A 21,437-nucleotide genomic window follows, 5' to 3' on the forward strand; every position below is an offset into this window, starting at 1 on the left:
GCTCCCGGCTCCAGCAGGGCTGCAGGACTCCCGGCCTGTGGGACCTCGGGCTGTCCCTGCCTCAGTCTCCCCATCTGTGAACTGGGGTGACAGCAGTGGCCCTGGGGCGGGAAGAGGATGGAGCAGAGGGATGAGCTCTGTGCCTGGCACCCAGCGAGCACTTAACCAGCTGTTAGCATCGGAGCCGCCCTCGGAAGCCTAGAATTTCATGCCTGTGACCCACCCATACGCGGCATAGAGGCGTTTCACACCGTTTTAGCACCCCACTCCACTGCAGGCTGTGTGGGGCTGAGAGAGGGAGAGGAATGCTGTCTCCATGGTCAGGGAGGGCTTCCTGGAGGAGCATGCAGGTGGGCAGGGAGGAGCTGCAAAGGGGGAGAGCAGAGGCCAGCACTGAGAGCAGAGGGCACCACAGGTGGGCCGCTGTCGGGAGAAGGGCGAGTCAGGTGAGGGGGCGGAGATGGTGGAGCTGAGCCCAGAGGCCGTGGGAGCCGGGGGGGGGGGGGGGTGTCGGGGTGGCCATCTAGCACCACAGGAGGAGACTAGCTGCGAGGCGGGTGGCTGGGAGAACCGCCGGAAGCTTCTGCTGAGGTCCAGACACACACTGACGTCAGAGTCCAGGGCGGGGCTGTGGGTTTCCTGGGCTGCCGTACAGAGTACCACAGGGAAGCAGCTTCAACCACAGACATTTACCTCTCCCAGTCCTGGAGGCTGGCAGTCCAAGATCAGTGCAGGGCTGGTCCTCCTGAGGCCTCTCCTCGGCGTGTAGACGGCCGTCTTCTCCCTGGTCCTCACGGGGTCGTCCCTCTGTGTGTGTCCGTGTCCTGACCTCCTCTTCTTATAAGGACAGCAGTCCTACGGGATTAGGGCCCATCCTAGTGGCCGCATTTTACTTTATTCACCTCTTTAAAGGTCACATCTCCAAATACAGTTGCATTCTGGGGCGCTGGGGGTCAGGATTCCAACAGAGGATTTTGGGGGACACAGTTCAGCCCATAACAATGGAGGTGGGAGGGAGGATGTAAGAGGCCCAGCTCCCCCAGCCTTGACCCCCCCCGGAATGTGTGCCCAGGAAGCGCAGTGCAGCCACTGGGCCCTGGGTCCCTCCCCCCCTTGCACCCCGGGGCAGGGACGTGCCACCCTGCCTGGGCTGGCCCCAGCTGAACTGCGGTGCCCTATCATTCCAGGCATCTCTCGGCCGTGCTGAGCTCCACGGCACAGGCCAGGCAGGCACCAGCCCCAGGCCTCTTGCACAGTCCCCGCTCGTGGTTCCTGCTCTGCATGTTCCTGGCGTGTCAGCTGCTCATTAACTACATCCTCAAATAAGAGCCCTTCGGGGACGGCGTGGGCATCGCCTGCAGAACTCGGGCAGCCCCAGCCTCCCTCCCAGGCACCTAGCACTTTAAGCCAGCCCCGTGGAGGCAGAGACCCAGCGAGCACGGCCTCTGTGGACAGAGGGGCCCAGGGCGGCACAACAGCAGGAGGGACCTGGGGGGCCACACGGGGTCCTCCCGGGGAGGCGCTGGCCTTAATGCTGAAGCCAAATGCCACATTCGTCGTGCACTGCACCCCCTGGTGACCTCGTCCCATCCTCCCTGGTCAGCCTCAGGGGATTGATGGCGGAGGGGCAGGAGAGCCTGCAGGTCTCTGGATGTCGTTCCCCAGCAGGGGTGAGTGGGGGCGTTGAGGAGCAAGCCGGGACCCCAGGCCCTCCTTGGGCCTGACACACAGGCCAGCCCTTCCTGAGACCCTGCCCACATTGCCCTGGAGGGGCCACGGGTGGGCTGCTTCGGAGAGGGCGCTTGGGGCTTTATTCTGCCTTTGTGCTGTCTGGACAGAGCCCAGTTCCTATACCTACAGGACCCGCCCCACCTCCCTCAGCCAGGACGTGCCAAGCTGGGGCGGGCACACGTGAGCACGGCGTGCCTGGGGACAGCGTCCCCGGCCCGGAGCCTGAGTTGGACACTTTGCTCAGACTGATGCACGGTCTTCTCCTCCCACACGTTTTTAATAAACGCAATCGCAATATTTTAGGCAGGCTGCAGACAGCGCCTGGCGTCTGGCCTCCATTCCTGTGTCAAATGCCAGGGTGTGTGTGTGTGTGTGTGTGTGTGTGTGTGTGTGTGTGTGAGCATCTGCACATATAGATACACACGGAGCCTTAAACTATGTTGTGACGGTGTCATCTGAGCTGATTGTCCAGTTTATGTACCCATGTTCTTATCCTCCCCCAGTTTGGGGACATGTCTTTGCTCCATCCCTTGAAATAAACAAGACACACATATTGTGTGTGTTGTCTTCTTGGGGAACTTCTGGAAACTGGTGGGGGTGGGATGTCTTTCAGGGGAGAAGCTCAATGCCAGCAGAAGCTGTCTGGGGCTGGAGGGGCCCAGGGAAGGGTCCGAGGCCCTGAGGATGGAGGGAGGAGGTCCGTGAAGGATGGGGGTGCAGTTTGCAGGGAGCAGTTAGAAGCTGCCCACCCTGCTGAGCCAGCGCCAGGAAGCTGGGGTCCTGTCAAACAGCCGCTGAGCCAGCTGAGGACACGGGAGGGGCGCTGCCCACCGGGGCCTCCAGGGTGGCCCTCAAGCCCATTTGGCCTGGTCCCTTCTCCACAGTAACAGCCCCCTCCCTGCCCTGCTGCCCCCAGCCCAGCCCTTCAGTTCCACTGTGGCCACCATTGCCAGTACTCACAAACACCAGGGCCAGGTGAGTGGGCCTCCCTTTTCTGGGACAGCCCAGGATACCCCTGAAGGGGAGGGTGGGGACAGCTGACCGCAGACCCATGCACCACAGTACAGGGAGACTGCAGCCCAGCCCTGACAGTACATGAAGGAGGAAAGACACAGAGGGAGAGGCCACAGGACAGGATGGACTTGGACTGGAGCCGAGGAAGGGGCAGGTGGGCACTGCCATCCCAGCCCTCACGCCTGCACCAAGCAGACGGGACTCCCAGGATCCCGCATCGAGGGCAGTCCCCCTAGACTGGCTCTGGATCCCACGTGGTTGTCCCTCCCTGCTGAGGGTGGGTGCTTTCCAGGTGGAAGTATTCTGCACCTTGTTACTGAGGCAGGCTGCTCTGGACCCAAAGCCCTGGGCCACCTATCTTGCACCCTGACCCCTTCAGAGCCAGACGGGGCCACCCTGCTGCAGCCTGATCCACCAGCCCCTCCAACCCCGGACCCCTGCAGCCTCGGAATCTCCTCCAGAATTCTCTTTATGTCCTTGGTAGGCCAAGAACTACTCTAAATAACGAGGAAAAGAAAGCTGGGTGGGCATCGTCCCAGGGGAACAGGAGGCCAATGCCCAGAGGGGTGGCTGCAAGGGCATCACGCAGCCCCTCGTGCAGGAAAAGCCTGGACGTGGTTTCAGGGTCCATCAGCCAACTCTCGGGTGTCCAGATGCTGGTGGTTAAATCTAGAATGATGTAGGGTCCAGAGCTGGGCCTCCCACCCTCACGTCCACTCAGTACCCATTTCCCCGCCCCACTGACAGTGTGCCTGGCTTGGCTCCCAGGGTATGTGGGCAGGAAGAGGATGTTGCAGCTGGACTAGGAGAGTGGAAGCTCAGGAGGGCCTGTGCGGGGGCCCCACCTCACCCTCTAGGAGACTCAGAGCAGCAAAGAGAGAGGCTGAGGAGATGCACTTCCTGGGGACACAGTGACAGTCACCTCACCTTGTCACCTCCTTGGGTGAACAGCCAGCAACCTCTAGTAGGAAGAACTTCTAGCAGAAGCGACCTGGGTCCCAGACAGGGCAGAGAGACTCAAGCAGCTGAGCGGGTCCCCTGGAGTACGGGATTCCGGGTGGGGGCGGGGGACGTTGGAGGAGGTTGAGGAGATGAAGGGGCGCGAAGCTCCCTGTGGATGTGCCTGGGCTGCATCCTGCTCTCCCCACGAAGGAAGGGTCTCCTCCCCTTGAATCCCTCTCATCCACCTCACCCGCCTCCCTCATCAACGTCGCTCCCGCGGGCAGCTCAAAAGATGCTGTGGGCTGAGGCGGGGAGGGAGAGACAGACGCTCGGTGTGCGGCGTCCACCTGAGCCCAGGTCGGAGCCCCTGGGGCATCTGGGGCCGAGGGCGCAGGAGGGGCGGGTGAGGGGGGACCGGCGGTCGGCAGCGTGCTCGCCCAGGAGGGGCTGGGGAGGGGGGCGCGGCGAGGCGCTCCGTCCTTTCCTTTGCAGCGGGGGCTGTGCATACACCCTGCCCTCCCCCGCCCCCTCGGAAGCGACTGGGCAACAAGTTAAACTTGGGGGGAGGGCCGGGAATGGCCGTCCCGGGGGCACCGAAGCCCGAAGCCCATCGGTGGCCCCGGCGCGGCGACGGCCTGGGCTGAAGACCTCGGCATCTGAGGCGGGAGGCGCGGGGTCCAGGGACGGGCAGGGCCGAAACGCGAGTCTAGGACCACCGGTCCTAGGCGTCTCCTCCGCGTGGCCGACCTACGAGAATTCGGAGAAGCGGAAAGTACCGCTTCCAGCTGGGAGGCGCGGCAACTGGGAGACACCGCAACTGGGAGGCGGAGCCCGTGGGTGGGGCGAGGGGAAGGCCGTCCGCTCCGATTGGGTACTTTGGTCAGAAGATCCCCTCCGATTGGCTATGAAGTCAGAAAGTCCTCAGTGAATGGGGCCCGGGGGGTCGACGGGTAGCCAGACTTGGAAGTGTGACCGCAGTTGTCAGCTCGTCCGGAGAGGCATCGCGATGGAGCCCCGGGCGCGCGCTGTCCTGGCGGTGCTGCTGCTGCTCGCGGCGCAGGTGGGACGGCGGCGGAGGGGCTCGGGGGAGGGAGGACTCTGAGAACGGGAAGGGGGCTGTGGCCTGGGCGCGCGTCCGGAGCGAGGATGACGCGGGCGGCGGGACATCCCGCACCCCGGTTCCCATCCGGAGCAGGTCTCAACGGAAGTTTCCTGCACCCAAAGGCCCAGGCGGGGCCGAGCCCGCTGCACATCCTTGGTGACTGAGCGCGGGGAGCCCCAGTGGAAGGGGGGGGGCATGCGAGGGACGGGACTGCGGAGGGCCGGGGCTGCGGGGGGCTGAGTGTGTGTGTGTGTGTGTGTGTGTGTGTACATTCAAATATATAATACAAAGATGTACACATACACACTCAGATCCCCGTTCCCAACCCATAGACAATATCCTTTCTTAACACAGTCTATATGCAACAGGTGAAGCAATTAACTATAGACTAGAAAAAATCAAATACTAAATTCCAAAGGTTTACTACCACAAAGGGTCTAGTTCTGGCCATGCAAATAAAATAGGCTCCTACCATCTAAGTAGTCAACACATCCACATGCATTTGGGAACTGAAGAACATATTCCCCCCAAATAATACTGCTCTGTATCGCGAGTGGAACAGCACGGAGATGCTCCCCCGAGGAAGCCCACTTCCACGAGGGAGGCAGTGCTCCAGGTTGGGGGGTGACTGCCACTCCTTGCTCAGGGGTTTCGGTGTCTGCTTCCATCAGGAGCAGAGGCATCTTTTGATAATGTCAATATCCTCTTTCTGATTGAAGGTGACCATGGCAACCGGGGAGACCCGGTGTAACCCGGGCGAGTATGAGGTTACCAGCCTTCGCCGCTGCAGCAAACTCTGCCCGGCTGGTGAGTCTGGGACCACTTCCAGAGCCTTCCGGGGCAGACCCTGCCTGGGAGGAGGGAGGCCGCAGTCCCTTCGAGCAGAGCTGGGGGCTGCCTGTGGGGAGGAGCTGGCTGTCTGTGGGTGGGAGGGCCTCTCCTGGGCAGCTGCCCAGTGCCCCACCTCTGCACCCACCTTGGGGGCTCTCGTGTGAACAGAGTGGTGTGTGCTTGTTTTGAGATGGGTGAGGTGAGTTCAGCAGGGCTTGGAGGACAGAAGTGAGGACCCATGCCCAGGCTGGACACGCCCACCTTCCCACCCGCACCCCATCCACACTCAGACAGGTGTGCCCACGTGATCAATGAAAGTCCCTTCATGGCCTCCTCTTGTAAGGGTCCAGCCACACACCTGTACCATCACCATGGGCATCGTCTACTCACACACACCTGCACACGTGCCTCATTTTATCCGGGAAAGTGTGCCTTCCGGGGCTTCTGGTTCAGAGACCAAACACCCAAAACCTGGACACTCAGCCCCGTATCCTCCCCACACACACACGTGCACACCCACCAATACACACACTACATACATCTATACACACACATCCATGCATTCACACGCACACCTACATGAACCACATGTAGGAAAGAAAGGGACACAGTTGGTCCAACATGAAATCTTGTGACCTCTGCCCAGCACCCACATACTGCATGTCATCAGTAAAAGCCAAGGGGCAATTCAGGTCCCCGGTTTCTGGGACACCTGTGGCCTCGGATCAGTCCAGAATGTTCCAAGGAGACGGGAGGAGAGGGGTGGGTACTGTGCAGGGCGTCTGGCCTCCAGGTGCCTTGGGACCTCCTCATGCAGAGGCCTCAGAGACCAGGCGGGGTCTGCGGCAGAGCAGGACAGCCCTGGACACCCACCTCCCCTCCGTGTACCACCTGCCACAGGCTACTACGTCAGCAAATACATAGACCGGGACCACAGTGTTGGAGAATGCAGGAAGTGCGAGTCTGGAACCTTCCGGGCCCACCCCAGTGAGGAGAGCAGCTGCGTGCCGTGTTCCCAGTGCCGGGAGGGTGAGTGGGCTGCCGTCCAGGCAACGTGCCCCTGTCGACTGGCCCTGTGGGAACCTCCCCAAAGGAAATTATCACAGAGGAACATGGGGATGGGGCTGCTAGAGCAGACATCACAAAGTGCTTGTTTTTTTTTTGGTTTTGTTTTTTGCGATACGCGGGCCTCTCACTGTTGTGGCCTCTCCCGTCACGGAGCACAGGCTCCGGACGCGCAGGCTCAGTGGCCATGGCTCACGGGCCCAGCCGCTCTGCGGCATGTGGGATCTTCCCGGACCGGGGCACGAACCCTTGTCCCCTGCATCGGCAGGCGGACTCTCAACCACTGCGCCACCAGGGAAGCCCCAAAGTGCTTGTTTTTATCATGATGCTGTATGTATTGGCTAAAGAATCAACCTACAGGTCATTAGGATTTCAGAGTTGCTGTGTATAAGGATGATATACAGAAGTTCTTCCAAATCTCTGTATATCAGTGACATTGTTTTTTAAAATGTAATTGAAAAATGCCACTTCCATTAGCAAAAAAACCCCAGACAAACAAGATTCTTTGAAATAAATCTAGCAAAGCACGTATAAATGTGTAAGTGAACAAACAACATTTAAGGACATCTAAATACGGAGAGGAGTACAGTACCACAAGGTAGTAAGCAGGAAGGCTCAACGTTTTGTTGGGGGGTCTTTTGGGCCGCACGGTGTAACTTGCAGCATCTTAGTGCCTGACCAGGAACCGAACCTGGGCCACAGCAGTGACAGCGCTGCGTCCTAACCACTGGACAGATCGGGAACTCCCTCAGTGTTTTAAAAGTATCAGTTTTCCCAGGAATGATTCTTAGGTTTAGTGCATTCCCAATGAAAATCCCAACAGAATGTATCAACTTATCATGCCATACACCTCAAGTAGATACAATTTTTATTTTTAAAAAGTAAACTATCCCAATAGGAGATTTCATAAAACTGGCTATGCTGACAGTTGCCAAAACAACTTCCTTCTTTCCTAAAGGAGGAAAACAAGATAGCACACTGGCTCCCCCAAGTACTAGGACTCTGTACAGAGAGACAGTTCAGCAGTGTGATATTCACGTGGGGGTGGACAGTGGGCCCCGTGGAAATAGCCCCGTAGATGTGAAGTGTGGGGTGTGGCCCCATGAGCGAGCCCGTCACAGGCGAAAGGCGGAATCCCCCAGTGATGCTGGGAGAGACCGTTCAGTGTCCACACTGAGTAGTGCTCTTCTGATCTTTGTGGGGCACACGAGATGGACAGAATGATTTGGGGGTGTTTCTGAGCAGTTGGCCCTGTGCCCCAGCCCAGATTGCAGGGGCACCCACGGGCCCCTCCACAGACACTCCGGATGCAGGGGATGAGGTCTGGCTGGTCCCTGTCTCCATCCCTGCTGGGGAAGGAGGGGGGTGACGATTCTGAGGCTTTGACTACGAACCTGGACGTGGCCGGCGTGGGCAGGACAGAGTCCAGGCCCCTGTGACTGACCCTCGGCCTTCCCTCCAGCAGATCAGGAGGTGGTGACTGAATGCTCCCCAACTAGCGACCGGCTATGCCAGTGCAAGCAGGGCAACTTCTACTGCGACTCCATGGACTGCACAGAGAGCTGCTTCCGGTGCAAAAGGTGTTGGCCTGGGGTGTGTGAGCTGATCAAACAGGCCTGGGCGTGGGTTCCCTTCCTCCATTTACTGCCTGTTTGGCTTTGGGTCACTTATTCTTCCGTCCCCTTCCCGGAGCCTCCGTTTTCCCATGTGTAAAATGGGGCTAATGGTAGCACCTGCCCCACAGAGGTGTCCTGAAATTAAGTCAGACAAGTCACCTGGATGTTTCCACCTGGTGACGGACTGGAGTCAATGCTCCTTCCTTCCTTCCTTCCTTCCTTCAGGTGTGATCATGAGCCCCGCTGTGGCCTGCAGGTCTTACGGCAGGCCTGGCGCCCCCAGCCATGGTGGAGACCATCCCAACACCTATACAGTGACAAGCCCATGAGGGACAGAGGGGATGCTAGAGACAGCTCTCTAGAGCAGATGCCCCGTGAGGGAGGGAGGGAGGAAGCTCCAGGCAAAGGAAACCACAGGCAGAGAGGACGGCAGTACCACGCCCTGAGGCAGGGTGGGATGCCCACTGTCATGGTAAGAGTCTCCTGGGGCTGCTGTAACAAAGCACAAGTGGGTGGCTTTTAATCAACAGCAGAAATGTATTCTTTCACGGTTCTGGAGACCGGAAGTCCGAAATCAAGGTGTCAGCAGCCGTGCTCCCTCCGAAGACTCCCAGGGAGGAATTTCCCTCGCTCCCTCAGCTTTCCGTGTTGCCGGCAGTCCTTGGCGCTCCTTGGCTGTAGACACATCACTTCAATCTCTGCTTCCACCTCCAGGTGGTCTTCTCCCTGTGTGCTTTTGTGTATCTGCATCTTCACGTGGCCTTCTCTCTGCCTGCATACAATTTCCTTCTTCTAAGGACGCTGGTCATTGATTCAGGTCCACCCTGATCCAGTATGACCTCATCTTAACACGATGACATCTGCAGAGACCGCATTTCCAAATAAGGTCCCATTCTGTGGTTTCGAGTGGGCACAGATTTTGGGGGGGCTTTGGGGAAGACACTTACAGCGGTAAAGCCACTTGTAAAATCGTTCACGTTTGTAGACTACTAAATACAACTCAGACCATGTTGAACTGTTGGCTTGGGAACCGGACAAGTCCAGAGTAAGGACTGCCCTCGGGTCTGGTCTGATCAGGGCTCTGGCTTCTCTGGACTTGCTTGCCTGTCCCCTTCTCCATGAGCTTCATCTTTAGGCTGAGTTCCCTCTTGGTAGAGATATGGCTACAGCAGGTCCAGTCCTCATAGCCACGCACATCTCTATCCGGGAACAGAGGCAGAGGGAGGCCCCTCCCCTATATATCAGAGAATCCTCAAGCTTTATTCTCATTGAGCCAATTTGGGCCAGGTAGCCCAGGAAATGCCAGACACTGATGGCCTGAAGCCTGGTGGGGCAGCACAGGACCCGGGGCTGGTCCCTCGAACCCCTGACGGGTGGGTTTTAAGAAGGATGCTTTGGGCTGGGCCTGGGCGGGGAGAAGTAATGCTCAGGGTTTCTTTATTCTTCCTCTCAGGTGTGAAGACAGCACCATCCTTCAACCCTGCAACGCCACAAGGGATACAGTTTGTGCCGTTAAAATTCATCCAGAGGCTGGTAAGGTCTGATTCTGTCTCTTAAATCCATAAAAGTAAAAAGTTGAGGCTCTGTGGGCCCTAAGGTCCCTGTTGTCACAATTTAACTCTCCTGATGTTGCTTGGCTGTGTGTGAATAAAACTTTATTTATAGCAGTGGACAGGACTTGGCCCATGGGTCACCGTTCATACACTCCTGTCTTGAGTAAGCAAATAGAATCCTTGGGGACAAGCGGTGGCTCTGCCATCCTTGTCCCCATGTTGGGGCCGTGTCGGCTCAGGCACTATTTTTTTTTTTTTTTTTTTTTTTTTTTTGCGGTACGCGGGCCTCTCACTGTTGTTGCCTCTCCCGCTGCGGAGCACAGGCTCCGGACGCGCAGGCTCAGCGGCCATGGCTCACGGGCCCAGCCGCTCTGCGGCACGTGGGATCCTCCCGGACCGGGGCACGAACCCGCGTCCCCTGCATCGGCAGGCAGACTCTCAACCACTGCACCACCAGGGAAGCCCCATTCTTTTTTTTATTATTGAAGTATAGTTGATTTACAATATTGTGTTAGTTTCTGGTGTACAGCAGTGATTCAGTTTTATATATATATATACATACACATATTCCTTTTCAGATTCTTTTCCATTATGGTTTATCCCAGGATACTGAATATAGTTCCCTGTGCTATACGGTAGGACCTTGTTGTTGGTCTATTTTATATATAGTAGTGTGTATCTGTTAATCCCAAACTCCTAATTTATCCCCCCCTCATCCCCCCTTACCCTTTGGTAATCATAAGTTTGTTTTCTACGTCTGTGAGTCTGCCTCTGTTTACTAAACATGTTCATTTGTGTCATATTTTAAGATTCCACACATAAGAGATTTCATGCGGTATTTGTCATTCTCTGCCTGACTGACTTCACTTCATGTGATCATCTCTAGGTCCATCCAGGTCCCTGAAGATGTCTTGCCCATTTTTATACTCGGTTGTCTGGGGTTTTCATTTTCTTATTTTTGATGATTATTTATAAACATTGGTAATTATTTATAAGCTTGGGATACAAGCCCTTTGTATCGGATATCTGCACCCACCTCTGCCCCCGAGGGTGCCTTTTTACTCGCTTTATGGGGTCTCTTGTGGACAGAGGTCCTTCATTTTAATGAGGTCAAGTTTGTGGCTGTTTTCCACTATGTTTGGTACTCTTCCTCTCCCGGGTGAGAAATCTTTGCTCACCCGGAGAAAGTATTCTGCTCTGTGATCTGCCAGCAGCTTCGTGGTCTTACCTTTCTCTTTTTCACTCTACACGAACCTGGAATTGGTGTTTTGCGAGGTGTGAGGTAGGGGTCTAGGTTCAGTGTATGTTTTCCCACTGCACATATCGACTACCCCGTTTTGTGTTTTGAAGACGATCCCTCCCCCGCCCTCAGTGTTACTTGGTCATAACTGAGCGCCGTGTCCATCTGGGCTTCCTGTTTGTCTGTTCTGGGGCCAGTGCCACTTTCCTGCCAGCCTTGCCATTGGAGCTGAAGTCCCCCTTGCCTCCTTCCACAGGGTCGTCAGGCCACCCTTGGACTCAGCACATCCACTGAGACTTAAAAATCAGCTTGTCAGTTTCCTTCTGTTTTAAATAACATGCAAGGACCTTTTTTCTTTAAATTTTTACTGGAGTACAGTTGGTTTACAATGTGTTAGTTTCAGGTGTACAGCAGAGTGAATCAGTTATACGTACACATATATCCACTCTTTTTTCCCATATAGGGCATTACAGGGTACTGAGTAGAGTTCCCTGTGCTATACAGTAGGTCCTTATTAGTTATCTGTTTTATGTATAGTAGTGTGTATGTGTCAATCCCAATCTTCCAGTTTATCCCTCCCCGCCTTACCCCTGGTAACCATAAGTTTGATTTCTGCATCTGTAACTCTGTTTCTGTTTTGTACATAAGTTCATTTGTACCCTTTTTTTAGGTTCCACATATGAGTGATATCATATGATATTTGTCTTTCTCTGTCTGACTTACTTCACTCAGTATGACAATCTCTAAATCCATCCATGTTGCTGCAAGTGGCATTATTTCGTTCTCTTTTATGGCTGAGTAATGTTCCATTGTATATGTACCACATCTTCTTTATCCATTCATCTGCTGATGGACATTTAGGTTGCTTCCATGCCCTGGCTATTGTAACTAGTGCTGCAGCGAACACTGGGGTGCATGTATCTTTTTGAATTATGGTTTTCTTCAGATATATGCCCAGGAATGAGTTTGCTGGATCGTATGGTAGTTCTATTTTTAGTTTTTTAAGGAACCTCCATACTGTTCTCCAATATGGCTGTACCAGTTTACGTTCCCACCAACAGTGTAGGAGGGTTCCCTCTTCTCCACACCCTCTCCAGCACTTGTTGTTTGTAGATTTTCTGATGATGCCCATTCTAACTGGTGTGAGGTGATACCCCACTGTAGTTCTGATTTGCATTACTCTAATAATTAGTGATGTTGAGCATCTTTTCATATGCTTTTTAGCCACCTGTATGCCTTCTTTGGAGAAATGTCTGTTTAGATCTTCCACCCATTTTTCGACTGGGCTGTTTGTTTTTTTAATATTGAGCTGCATGGGCTGTTTATATATTTTGGAGATTAATCCTTTGTCTGATGATTCATTTACAAATATTTTCTCCCATTCTGAGGGTTGTCTTCTTGTTATGTTTATGGTTTCCTTTGCTGGGCAAAAGCTTTTCAGTTTAAGTAGGTCCCATTTGTTTATTTTTGTTTTTATTTTCATTACTGTAGGAGGTGGCTCAAAAAAGATCTTACGTCAAGGAGTGTTCTGCCTGTGTTTTCCTCTAAGGGTTTTATAGTATCTGGCATTACATTTAGGTCTTTAATCCATTTTGAGTTTATTTTTGTGTATGGTGTTAGAGAGTTTTCTACTTTCATTCTTTTACATGTAGCTGTCCAGTTTTCCCAGCACCCCTTATTGAAGAGGCTGTCTTTTCTCCATTGCATATGCTTGACTCCTCTGCCATAGATTAGGTGACCATGGGTGCGTGGGTTTTTCTCTGCACTTTCAATCCTGTTCCATTGATCTATAATTCTGTTTTTGTGCCAGTACCATACTGTCTTGATTACTGTAGCTTTGTGGTATAGTCTGAAGTCAGGGAGCCTGATTCCTCCACCTCCGTTTTTCTTTCTCAAGGTTGCTTTGGCTCTTTGGGGTCTTTTGTGTTTCCATACAAATTGTGAAATTTTTTGTTCTAGTTCTGTGAAAAACGCCATTGGTAATTTGATAGGGATTGCATTGAATCTGTAGATTGCTTTGGGTAGTATAATCATTTTCACAATATTGATTCTTCCAATCCAAGAACATGTTGTATCTGTCCATCTGTTTGTGTCGTCTTTGATTTCTTTCATCAGCATCTTATAGTTTTCTGAATACAGGTCTTTTGCCTCCTTATCCCTAGGTACTTTATTCTTTCAGATGTGATGGTAAATGGGATTGTTTCCTTGATTTCTCTTTCTGATCTTTCATTGTTGGTGTATAGGAATGCAAGAGATTTCGGTATATTTATTTTGTATCCTGCAGCTTTACCAAATTCATTGATGAGCTCTAGTAGTTTTCTGGTGGCATCTTTAGGATTCTCTATGTATAGGATCATGTCACCTGCAAACAGTGACAGTTTTACTTCTTCTTTTCCAATTTTTATTTCCTTTTCTTCTCTGATTGCCGTGGTGAGGACTTCCAAGACTCTGTTGAATCATAGTGGCGAGAGTGGGCATCCTTGTCACCTTCCTGATCTTAGAGGAAGTGCTTTCAACTTTTCAGCGTTGAGTATGATGTTTGCTGTGGGTTTCTCATATATGGCCTTTATTATGTTGAGGTAGGTTCCCTCTATAACCCGCAAACACTTTTAAAGGCTATTATAACACCAAAACAGAAGGCAGAATGAGGAAGGGCCTGATCAGAGAGTAAAGAAGAGCCTTTAAGCAGAACAGTGGCACCACGGGAAAGACTCGCTCCTTCCTCCTCTGTCCTTGGTGACAGATGGCATCAGGGTGGCTGAGCGTCCACGGCTCTGATGGCCCGCCCCGCCCCCCGTGTCTGTGTGTCCACGGCTCCTGTCGGCGCTGGGAGCTCAGCAGGGTGAGACGGAGACACCCCAGTGGTCACGCCAGAGGTCTCCCCAGGGTGGACCCTGCCCTGTCCCTTGGGCCAGCGTGGCCCGGCCCTACTGCCATGAGGACTGGCCATCCCCTCCGTCCTCCCAGCCTCCTCCAGGCTCTGCCTGCTGCTGACCCGGTAGTAGATCCTGCAGCTGCGACCACTCACACCTGAGCCCCATCCGGGATGCCAGGGCCTCTTGCTGCTCTGCTGGCCGGTCAGGCCTCCTGCTGCTTCCAAGGATGTGAGCAACAGCCCAGGGCCTCTGAGCCCAGGTCCTGTCTGAGCAGGAAGGAGGAGCCTGTCGTGCCTCCTGCCGGGGAGGTTCGTGGCGACAGTCGTCAAGAGAGCACTTCGGGGCCTGGGGAATGGCGGTGCTGCCACCACGCCCAAGAGCTGCACGTCACTTGGATGGGGTAAGCGTGCCTGACACTGCGACAGCATTCTCTGTTTCGCCTCCTTGCAGGAGGCTCAGCGTGTGTCCTCCCAACGTGGCTGTGCATCCTCCTTGCTGTGATTGTGGGGATTGCGGTGATTGTGGTCCTTTCCATCGCCGCGGCCATCATCACTCGCCACTATAGAAGAAGAGGTAAAGCAAAGTCACGTTGATCCTTGAGGAAACCAGGTCAGCAAGGGCACCAGGAGCTCAGAAGTGGGGGCCTGGGGTCAGTGGCTCCTGACGGGAGCCTGTCGTTTGAACACAGCTCTGCTCACTTTCCATCTCGGGGGCCCTGCATGTGTCTGGGCTCGGAGCCGCCCGCGGCGTGCTCCCCGATGTGCAGGGCTTGAGACCAAAATTGCAGGGCAGCTGCTGGGGACAGGCGTCCAGGGCACCGGGGGCCGGGAAGCCAGGAGAGACGGGTGCAGCTCCAGCCAGGGGGTCTTGGAGGAGGCGGTCCCTGGGTGCTGGGGAAGCTTACCAAGTAAGTGCCCCTCCTGTGTTTTCCCAGCTGCGTGGTTTTTCCAGTCGGTTGTGGTTTTGGGAAACATAAGTCCACTTTCTTGACTGTGAATTCGAGGCATTTCCTCTCCTCACAGAAGTCGCTGTAATAGTTAATATCAATTGTTTTCTGTTCTCTCTCTTCTTTTTGATTTGCAGAAAATCCAAAGGAGCCAGGCAGCCCTGTAAGTATCACCCTGGGATTTGTCCAGTGAAGCCCCAGGAGGTGGAGGGGTGGGGGACAGCCCCAGGCCTTCCCCGCTGCGTCCACATTTAGCCTGTGCAGTGGTGTCTGCGCCCACCTTAGCAGAGCCCTGGGACATCTGTGCTGGAAGATTTAAATTCTGCTGAGGCACAGGGGACAAAAGGCTTTCTTTGGTATCCCAGGGCTGCTGAGACAGATCCCCATAGACGGGGCGCTTCAAACATTACGAGCTTACTGTCCCACAGTTCTGGAGGCCAGAGATCCGAAATCAAGGGGTTGGCGGGTTTGGGCCCCTCGGGGCTCTAGGGGCAGGTGCTTCCTCGCTTCCCCTGGTTGGGGCTGGACGTGCTTGGCGCTCCTTGGCTTTTCGGCGCGTCGCTCCGATTTCTGCTGTCTTCACACAGCCTCTCCCCGTGTGTCTCTGAATCTCTCTCCTTTTAAGGGCACTAGTCATAGGATACCGGTCCCACCCTTATCCAGTATGACCTCGGCTGAAGAGACCCTATTTCTAAATAGGTCCCATCCACAAGTACTGTGGATTAGGATGTGGGTCTCTCCTTGGGTGCCCACCATTCAACCCACCACAGGCTTCTCTTGGGATCCCCCGAGGAGTCGGTGGCAGAGCAGGGACCTGACCCCGTGCAGTGTTCCTCTCGAAAATTGCACAGGCCTTGCTTACCTATCAGACAGTTGGCATTTCTTTCCCTGAAAGTGGCTTGGGAAGGGCCTGTCCTGCAGGCTCCTGTCAGCAGAAGAAATGACTTTGTTCTTTAGTCGCCTAGAAGCAGCCAGCCCAAGGAGATGCAGATGCCCATGGACCTTGAGAGGGGCCAACCAGCCCCTGGTGTGGAGACCAGGCCGATGTTGGAGGTAGAGGACTCAGCCCTGGAGCCCGAGGCCAGGACTCACCCAGGACCCTCCAAGGACGCTGGGGAAATCCTTGGGCTACAGGAGCTGGGGGCCAAAGGAAGTCCAGCAGCCCCAGAGCAGACACTACAACAGACTCAAGCTCCCGAGGCCCCCAGGCCCCCAGGCCAAGCAGAGCATTGGAGGAATGGGCTAGGGAGGGACATTTCTGTATTTAACTCATGGCTGCCCTCCATAACACGGAGCTACAGATATGTTCGCAAATTATAAACAAATTGCTTGCAGAAGGTATCTTAGGTAGGCATGCAGAGAGCTCCCAATAAACTCTTTTCTGACACAGGGCTGTTACTTTACGCAGTGTCCTGGGTGGGTAGGGTCTGAGCTTCTTTTTTTTTCTTTGCGGTACGTGGGTCTCTCCCGTTGTGGAGTACAGGCCCCGGACGCGCAGGCCCAGCGGCCATGGCTCACGGGCCCAGCCGCTCCGCGGCATGTGGGATCTTCCCGGACCGGGGCACGAACCTGTGTCCCCTGCATCGGCAGGCGGACTCTCAGCCACCGCGCCACCAGGGAAGCCCAGATCTGAACTTCTGTTCCAGTTCTGATCCCACCAGAAACTTCATGAATCCCAGATGGAACTGCGGTCCTTATCCAAATGGATTCTGTATAAACTTCCAATGGGGACAACAGCTCTGCCCACAAGCAAAGGTGCTTCTCTGTCAGGGGCACTGCCTGTGGCCAGTGTGGCAGAGATGGGATCCCAGGGGACTGCTGACTGCACTGGATGGGCTCACGTTCCTCGGAGCATTTCCCTAGGCTCTGCGGCCAGGAGAGTTTGGTGGTTGTCCTTCTGCCCCCACCAACTCCTTGATCTCAGAGTCACCATGACGTCTGCATGACCTGGGACAGGGCGTGGCATTGAGCAGGTGCTCCATGAATAGGCACAAGGAAGTTGGTGACAGGCAACCCACAGGCCACTCTGAGTAGTCAGAGACGCTGGTCCATACCTGGCCCTGGGACCAGACTATCCCTATCAAAAATGGGCAGAAGGCTCTGCTCAGTATTCTGTGATAACCTCTATGGGAAAAGAATCTGAAAAAGAATGCTTATATGTATATGTATAACTGCATCACTTAGCTGTATACCTGAAACGAACACAGCGTTGTATATCAACTACACTCCAATATAAAAAATAAATTAAATTTTTTAAACTGGGCAGAAGAAACAACAAAACAAAGCAAAAAATGGGCAGAAGACCTAAACAGATATTTCTCCAAAGAATACAAACAGATGGCCAATAGGCACAGGGAAAGATGCTCAACATCACTAATTATCAGAGAAATGCAAATCAGAACTACAACGACGTATCACCTCCCACCGGTCAGAATGGTCGTCATCAAGAAGTCTACAAATAACAAATGCTTGAGAGGGTGTAGATAAAAGGGAATCCTCTTACACTGTTGGTGAGAATGTAAATTGATGCAGCCACTATGGAGAATAGTATGGAGGTTCCTTAAGAAACTAAAAATAGAGTTACCATATGATCCAGCAATCCCACTCCTGGGCATACATCTGGAGAAAACTCTAATTCCAAAAGATACATGCACCCCAATGTTCACAGCAGCACTATTCACAATAGCCAAGACATGGAAGCAACCTAAGTGTCCATCGACAGAGGAACGAACAAAGAAGACGTGGTATACATACAATGGAATATTAACTCAGCCATAAAAAAGAATGCCATTTGCAGCTACGTGGATGGACCTAGAGATTGTCATACTGAGTGAAGTAAGACAGAGAAAGAGAAATATCATATGATATCGCTCATATGTGCTATCTAAAATATAATAGAAATGAACTTATTTACAAGACGGAAACAGACCCACAGACACAGGGAACAAACTTGTGGTTGGCAAAGGGGAAAGAGGGGAGGGATCAATTAGGAGTATGGGATTAACAGATACACACCACTATATATGAAATAGATAAACAAGGGCCTACTCTATAGCACAGGGAGCTATATTCAGTATCCTGTAATAACCTATAATGGAAAAGAATCTGAAAAAGAATATGTATATGTATGTATAATTGAATCACTTTTCTGTACACCTGAAACTAACACAAAGTTGTAAATCGACTATACTTCAATTAAAAGAAAAACAAAAAAAACCCCTAAGACTATCCCTCTGCTCTTGTATCTGAGGATCAGATTGGAATGTGACCAGCTTTAGGCCCCAGCTTCCTAAACCAGAACTAGCCAGGGTGGGGCATGGTGACAGTCACAGAGACCTTTTTTAAGTACCTGAAACTATTTTTTTAAGGAATGGACATCATTATAAACTTTTTGAGATAATCATAGATTTACATGCAGCTGGAAGAAATAACATGGAGAGATCTCCTCACCCTTCACCCAGTTTCCTAAAATGCTAACATTTTGCACAATTATGGTACAATGTTAAAGCTGGGATAATGACACTGACACAGTGAATATACCCAACCTTTCCATCATCACAAGGACCACTCATGTTGCCCTTTTTTTTTTAATGTTGCATCTTTTTTTTTTAACTTTATTTTATATTGGAGTACAGTTGATTGACAATGTTGTGTTTGTTTCAGGTGTAGCCGCATCCACCTTCTTCCCGCATTAACTTCTGGTATTCACTTGTCTTTATTTCTATGATTTTTGCCATTTCAAAATGTCAAATAACTAGAATCACACGGTATGTAATGTTATGAGATTTTTTTCTTTGCATTTAGCATAATTCTTTAGAAAAGTAGCTTAAACTGTTAAAGTTTTAATGCCAAAGATACGCTTTTGCCAAAAAGTTGTACAATTTAGCAATACTTGCTTTTATACTTTTTCTTTACCTAATAAAATTTCCATCCTAAGTGTTTCTTTTCATTCCCTGTGTGTGCAGAAGCTTGAGTGTGATGTCCTTGGGAGATGGTATCTTACACAGAGGAAGGCACAGGCCCTGAGGATGTGATCTGTGGGCTGAGGGACTCTAGAATGGGGATTAAACGCCAGAGAAGCCTCTTCTCCTCGTTTGTGTTATTCCCCCCGGGGCCTCTGTCTCTGGGAATGACAACCCTGTCCATACAGAGTGTGTGCTCCACCCTGCCCCCCTTTCTCACTCACCCCAAACATCATCAGTCCTTGGACATGCTGACAAACCAGCTGCTTTCTTCCACCCAGCACCAAGTGTCTTCAAGTTCATTATTAAAGGAAATGCCATAACCACCAGTCTCTCTCAGGACTGAAACGTGGGTGTCATCCCCGGCCCCCACCTCGCTCACCCGCCCCACCCCATCCCAGCATCTGCTGCCCCTCATGGCTCTCCCAGATCTGCCTGCTCACCCTGCTGGTCCAGGGCACCGTCTCCTCTCCTACAGACTATCGAAAAGGCTTCCTGCCAAGTCTTGCTTTCCTCCTGGCTTTCCCTAATCCACTCCACCGCCACACAGCAGCTGGAATGAGAGGTCTACAGCACAAATCCAGTCAAGCCTGCTGGGTCTCTGCCATTCCTGACTTTGCTTACAAGATGCTTCAAGAAGCGCCAGCCCTAGCCTTTGCCCCAGGCCCCAACTCTCGCCAGGGCTGCTCCAGCCTGCCCTGCGGTCAGGCTGAATTTCTCAGTGGCATGCTCTCTGTTGGTATCACTTGCAGGACAGTACCCTCTGCATGGAATGCACTTCCCACCCATTCCCAATCCCCTCCTCTAAGCCTCCTTCCAACTGGTCCTCCCTCCCCGGACCCTGGGAGACAATTTTTCCACGGAAGTGGGTGGGTGGGCGGATGGTTCAGGCGGTAATGCGAGAGATGGGGAGCGGCAGATGAAGCTTCGCCCTCCCGCCTCTCACTTCCTGCTGTGCGGCCCGGTTCCTAAGAGGCCGCGGACCGCTACCGGTCCGCAACCCGGGAGCTGGGAACCCCTGCTCAAGGGCACTGGCCGCAGCGCAGTAGGAACTACAACTCCCAGCATGCCCCGGCCTGCGGCGTCTCGAGCCCGCGGCGGTTGCCTAGCGACCGGGCGTGTCCCGGAAGGCGCACCGCCTCCGGCGGGACTTCCGGGGCGGTGGTTGCGTCAGATTCTGGGAAGCTGTCGGCGCGGCCGCGAGTGCGGCATTCCAACGATGGCAGGTTCCTCCGCGGAGCACGGTGAGTGCGCGCGGCGGGCGGGCCAGCGGGGGCGACCCCGGGCCGAGGGGCGGAGGGGCCACCGGGGATCTGAGGGGGCGCCAGGTCCCTGAGGGGCGGGTCTGAGGGCGCGCAGAGGGCGGGGCGCGACCCCCGGGCGCCCGCGGCAGGCCCCGCTCCTCCAACCTCGCGGGGACCCGACTCCGGACCCGGAACTGCCGAGGCCACCCCGTCCCCAGACTCGGTCCCCTCCTTGGGTCCTCCAGGTTCCATTGCGCCTTGACCCCAGGACGTGGCCCTGCGTTTCCCCCGCCGGTCCCTGGGCCGGACCTCGCCCCTCCTGTCCCCTGGACTTTGGGGGACAGGCACAGCCCTAGGGTGGTTTTCGTTTCCGCCCAGCCCGGGCAGCACCCGGGTTGGCACTTAGGAAAATGAGGCCGAGGAAACAGGGTACGCGGACATACAGGAAAGGGCTTGGGGTTTTACGAAGGCTTTCATCTGCGGCTGCAGACAGTGGCCATTGGGACCTGCGTGGTCACAGCGTTATTGCCGCCTCCGAGGTTCCGTGAGCAGCGCTGGATCTGCCCACCAGAGTCACTCGTGTCGCCAGCCGGTAGACACGCCGCCCACAGGCAGACTCCAGGGGGCGCTGGGCCCTTGCTCCCCTCCCTCAGGCGAGATTGTAGGTGCCAGACAGACCGGAGGTTGTCCCTGGATTCCCTCGTCTGGAGCAGACTTTCTTCAGGAAGAACTCTGAGTGTGTAGTATTTATTCCCCGGGCTGCCGGGTTTAGGCTGTGCAGGCTTCCTGGAGCCCTGTGATCCCTCTTGCTCCTGGGGTTCCAGGCGGGAGCGCTGACCACCTGGGTAACCCAGTGACGTGGGCGGCCCCTGCTGACAGGGCTGCTGTGGTACCCACCTTCCGGGCGCCCCGCATTCCACCCGACAGGTGCGCCTGGATTCCAGCGCCATCTCTACCCACCTGGAGCCTCGGCCCTCGGCCCTCAGAAGTGCACCCGGACTCCTGTAACATAGCAGCGTGGTTGACACCCCAGTCTTCTGAGCGAGCCGGGCTGGGGGCCCACCTCTGCCCCTTCCTCACGTGCAGCAGGGTAACACGTCCCCGCTCGGAGGATGTAGTGGGCATTAAAGGGGCTGGTAGAGGTTAAGGGTTGAGAAGAACACTTGGCATGAAACGGGGGCTGTGTCCGGGTTGAGAGCCCGAGCTTGTTTCTTTTCTGTCTTCCTTCCTTCTTTCCTTCCTTCTTCATTTGTGAACACAACTGACGTATTCGATTTTGGGGTTTTGGTTTTTTAATCGCTTCGGAACTTGAGGT

At 54.0% G+C, this 21,437-nt stretch overlaps 3 protein-coding genes across 21 annotated transcripts in view; all 3 read left to right on the forward strand.

Annotated features, from left to right (window-relative positions):
- The window catches only part of OSBPL5 (oxysterol binding protein like 5), a 65,586-nt gene extending 63,302 nt beyond the window's left edge, over positions 1–2,284 (forward strand). For all 12 annotated transcript variants that reach the window (XM_073809331.1, XM_033861380.2, XM_033861379.2 and 9 more), the window contains one exon: positions 1,188–2,284. In XM_073809331.1, coding sequence (XP_073665432.1) covers positions 1,188–1,326 — 139 coding nt within the window. In that variant the 3' untranslated portion in view covers positions 1,327–2,284. The remainder of the gene's footprint in view (positions 1–1,187) is intronic.
- A 2,333-nt stretch (positions 2,285–4,617) lies between these two features.
- On the forward strand, positions 4,618–18,865 carry LOC101331781 (tumor necrosis factor receptor superfamily member 26-like). 4 transcript variants are annotated; one of them, XM_073809334.1, is made up of 8 exons: positions 4,618–4,747; positions 5,509–5,596; positions 6,521–6,649; positions 8,148–8,265; positions 9,755–9,834; positions 14,421–14,579; positions 15,054–15,079; positions 18,580–18,865. In XM_073809334.1, the coding sequence occupies exons 1-6, from the start codon at positions 4,694–4,696 to the stop codon at positions 14,561–14,563; spliced, it is 612 nt and encodes a 203-aa protein (XP_073665435.1). In that variant the 5' UTR covers positions 4,618–4,693; the 3' UTR covers positions 14,564–14,579; positions 15,054–15,079; positions 18,580–18,865. The 4 variants fall into 4 exon arrangements, with proteins under 4 accessions (XP_073665435.1, XP_033717273.1, XP_033717274.1 ...); XM_033861382.2 differs by having other exon boundaries at positions 14,421–14,543; positions 15,874–18,865; XM_033861383.2 differs by having other exon boundaries at positions 14,421–14,543.
- A 1,171-nt stretch (positions 18,866–20,036) lies between these two features.
- Positions 20,037–21,437, forward strand: part of CARS1 (cysteinyl-tRNA synthetase 1) — a 46,995-nt gene continuing 45,594 nt past the window's right edge. For 4 of the 5 annotated variants that reach the window (XR_012333652.1, XR_012333653.1, XM_033861384.2 and 1 more), the window contains exon 1: positions 20,045–20,122. Coding sequence is in view for 3 of the 5 variants with exons in the window: in XM_033861384.2 (XP_033717275.1) it covers positions 20,098–20,122 (25 nt within the window). In the remaining 2 variants the exon portion in view is untranslated. Of the gene's footprint in view, positions 20,123–21,437 lie in introns of all 5 variants that reach the window. The other variant, XM_033861388.2, reaches the window with a different exon arrangement.

This window comes from Tursiops truncatus, chromosome 8 (genome assembly GCF_011762595.2).
Source record: "Tursiops truncatus isolate mTurTru1 chromosome 8, mTurTru1.mat.Y, whole genome shotgun sequence".
In the NCBI taxonomy this organism is placed as follows: Eukaryota; Metazoa; Chordata; class Mammalia; order Artiodactyla; family Delphinidae; genus Tursiops; species Tursiops truncatus.